Source organism: Procambarus clarkii, chromosome 9 (assembly GCF_040958095.1).
Source record: "Procambarus clarkii isolate CNS0578487 chromosome 9, FALCON_Pclarkii_2.0, whole genome shotgun sequence".
Taxonomy (NCBI): Eukaryota; Metazoa; Arthropoda; class Malacostraca; order Decapoda; family Cambaridae; genus Procambarus; species Procambarus clarkii.
This window is the reverse complement of record NC_091158.1, coordinates 23645617-23649264: the sequence shown is the minus strand read 5'-3', so window position 1 is coordinate 23649264 and position 3648 is coordinate 23645617. Positions and strand designations below refer to the sequence as shown.

Sequence of the window (3648 nt, the reverse complement as noted above, 5' to 3'; positions counted from 1 at the left end):
CTGTTCAACTCAGTCACAGCCCGCTGCCCACCTCGTGTTCAACTCAGTCACAGCCCGCTGCCCACCTCCTGTTCAACTCAGTCACAGCCCGCTGCCCACCTCGTGTTCAACTCAGTCACAGCCCGCTGCCCATCTCCTGTTCATCTCAGTCACAGCCCACTGCCCACCTCCTGTTCAACTCAGTCACAGCCCGCTGCCCACCTCCCGTTCATCTCAGTCACAGCCCGCTGCCCACCTCCTGTTCAACTCAGTCACAGCCCGCTGCCCATCTCCTGTTCATCTCAGTCACAGCCCGCTGCCCACCTCCTGTTCAACTCAGTCACAGCCCGCTGCCCACCTCCCGTTCATCTCAGTCACAGCCCGCTGCCCACCTCCTGTTCAACTCAGTCACAGCCCGCTGCCCATCTCCTGTTCATCTCAGTCACAGCCCGCTGCCCACCTCCTGTTCAACTCAGTCACAGCCCGCTGCCCACCTCCCGTTCATCTCAGTCACAGCCCGCTGCCCACCTCCTGTTCAACTCAGTCACAGCCCGCTGCCCACCTCATTTTATATCCAATACGGCCTCTTGCCCACACCCCCTCCCTCTGCTCCTGTGTCAAGTAGGTCCCACTCAGGGCTCACTATATCCTGTGAAATGTAAAAAATTTTATACGACCAGACTCACTATACTATTAATTTTTATTCATTTTAATATTTGTTTCCTGTTGCAGAAGATGAATGCTGTCATACAATAATACGAGATTGCACAATGCCACGCAAGTCGAAGACTCAAAAACTAAAACAAGCGCAAGCGGCATATGCTCGCCATATTTATCAACAACAGAAATCTGCTTCAGCTCAAGAGCTGAGACAAGACCCAAATTACAGTGAGTGGCAAGAAATTAATTATAAACTAAAAGTAAATACAGTGTTAATAACAGATAGGAAGCTTGAGAAGTACCTTGATTCTAATTATGTGTGTGATTGTTTACATGATAAACTATATCATACAGTCAAGATATCTGATCAACATGATAATGTACAAGTAACAAAAAGCTGTAGTCATTGTAAACTTACAGTTACACGAACATTGACTGAAAATCACGAACATGATGATGTTGTAGGTACTTCCAGTGGTTTGAAAAGACGTAAAGATACCGAGAGCAGTGCTACAAAACGATTGAAATTATTTAGACAGGACACAGAAGAAAACAGTGAAGAAGTAACAGCACGTGAGACAGTGCTAATGGTGACAGATAAGGAACTTGAAAAGTACTTAGATGATAATTATGTAAAATTATGTCATTATTGCTCGCATAATAAACTACGTCATATAGTCAGGGTTGATGAACATGATGTGCAAGTGATGGAAAGCTGTAGCAAATGTAATCATACAGTTTCACGAGCGTTGATGGGAAATTACGAGATTCTGAAGACATTAGTGTACTTCAACATGTTAAATGGCCAAAGATACATGTTCTATAAGAGTATGTGTGCCATAAATGGAATGGAATTTGTGTCACCACTGGTGTATAGAAGGTGCGAGAATCATACAAGAAATGATTAATATGAGATGGCAAGAAGTGCAAGAAAACACTCGCCGTATAATATTTGACCAATATAAAAAACAGTTAAATATAGACCCCATTGATGGCTTCCTTAACATTGATATGTCCTTTAGCGGATCTAGGAGCCCTCATTCACAAATTAGCACTGCTTTCCTAGTGGAAATGTTAACAGGCATGGTTGTGGACTTCAATGTGTTCTGTAAAAAAACCTGCATTCAGTGCCAAATGCTCAAGCGTAGGAAACAGAATTGGGAAATAAACGAGGCTCAGTTTGATGATGAGATGGATAAACATCTACCACATTGTGATAAGAACTACTACAGCAGTCCAAAAAATATGGAAGAGGATGCTGCATTGTTGATGTGGGGTCGATCACAAAACATCAAACTCAGGTATACAACTTTGGTGGATAACAGTAACTCCTCCTCTACCTACAATAAAGTTTGTGGAATGAACTATGGTGCTGGACCATATGGAAACGTTAAGGTGGAAAAGACTGAGTGTAAAAATTACTTAGTCGAGAGACTTGGTACACAGATCATCCATTTGGAGTCAAAAGGGGAGGCCGAAGGTAATGGAAAGCTAAGTTACGAGACCTTTGGGAAGTTGATGGTTCACTTCAAATGAGCCATCAGGGACAACATCAACACAGACTGGAGAAAAATGAGGAAGGCCTGCCTATCCGGACTGTTCAATGAAACGTCCACAGATGAAAATCCATTACACCATCTATGTCCTTAAGGCAAAAATTCTTGGTGTTTTTACCAACACGATCTTGCAAATAGAACAAACCCACGATCACACAAAACCATGAATATCCCACAATCGAATGAGGAATTTGAAATCCAAAAGATCTACTACAAGTTCTACGATGATCTTATCTCGGAGGAAAACATGAAAAAGTGTCTGAAGGGAAAGCCAAATGAGTCTCTACACAACCGAGTTTGGAATAGCGTCCCCAAAGACAGATCTGTAAGTCGTTCAATGGTTGAGTTCAGCATGGCAGTGACGGCCATCAACCACAATGCCGAGTCTTTGGGCAGTCTTACTGGTATACCTCAGCATGGTATTACTATCTTGAAGATGATGTCACCTTGAGGAACTATATTTCGGACCAATTATAAAATAGTTAGTATAAAATTAGTTGAATAATAAAAGTTTTGTATTTTTTGTCTTCATTTTTACATATACAACTAGTTAAAAAAATATTGGTTGATATTGAACAACTTTTCCGAAACAGAGGTAATGCCCCAATATGTCCCCACTACAATGCAACCTTCGTTAGTAGGCTGAGAAGTGAGTTCTGGCTACTAGGCATGAAAACGTGACTTATTATGTAAATCGGGCCTTGTATAGTAGACTAAGAAGTGATCTCTGGCTACTAGGTACGACATATATATATATATATTCAACTTTAGAACACTTTCCCACCAGGAGACTCGAACCCTAGCCAGCACAGAAGCCTTCCAGCAACTGGCATAACAGGTACGCCTTAACCCTCTCCACCACCTGCTCAGACCCTTAAAAGAGATGGTAATTTCGGAGTATTTAAATACCCCAAAGATCAACACCTCCCAAGAGCACCAGAGCAAGTGAGGGGTCATTTATACGTTAATTTCATCAAGTCCCTGTTAATATGGGAAGACACAGTGTCTCTGCTTAAGGCACAACTCTCCTAAACACGAGAGTCAAGTATACAACTTTAGAACACTTTCCCACCAGGAGACTCGAACCCTAGCCAGCACAGAAGCCTTCCAGCAACTGGCATAACAGGTACACCTTAACCCTCTCCACCACCTGCTCAGACCCTTAAAAGAGATGGTAATTTCGGAGTATTTAAATACCCCAATGATCAACACCTCCCAAGAGCACCAGAGCAAGTGAGGGGTCATTTATACGTTAATTTCATCAAGTCCCTGTTAATATGGGAAGACACAGTGTCTCTGCTTAAGGCACAACTCTCCTAAACACGAGAGTCAAGTATACAACTTTAGAACACTTTCCCACCAGGAGACTCGAACCCTAGCCAGCACAGAAGCCTTCCAGCAACTGGCATAACAGGTACGCCTTAACCCTCTCCACCACCTGCTCAGACCCTTA

General features: G+C 43.0%; 1 protein-coding gene across 1 annotated transcript; it reads left to right on the top strand.

The window, feature by feature from the left end:
* LOC138362943 (uncharacterized) lies at positions 1-2718 on the top strand. Its single transcript, XM_069321521.1, has 2 exons — positions 1-600; positions 712-2718. Exon 2 carries the CDS (start codon positions 750-752, stop codon positions 1545-1547), a length of 798 nt encoding a protein of 265 aa, XP_069177622.1. The 5' UTR covers positions 1-600; positions 712-749; the 3' UTR covers positions 1548-2718.
* Positions 2719-3648: the final 930 nt, after the last annotated feature.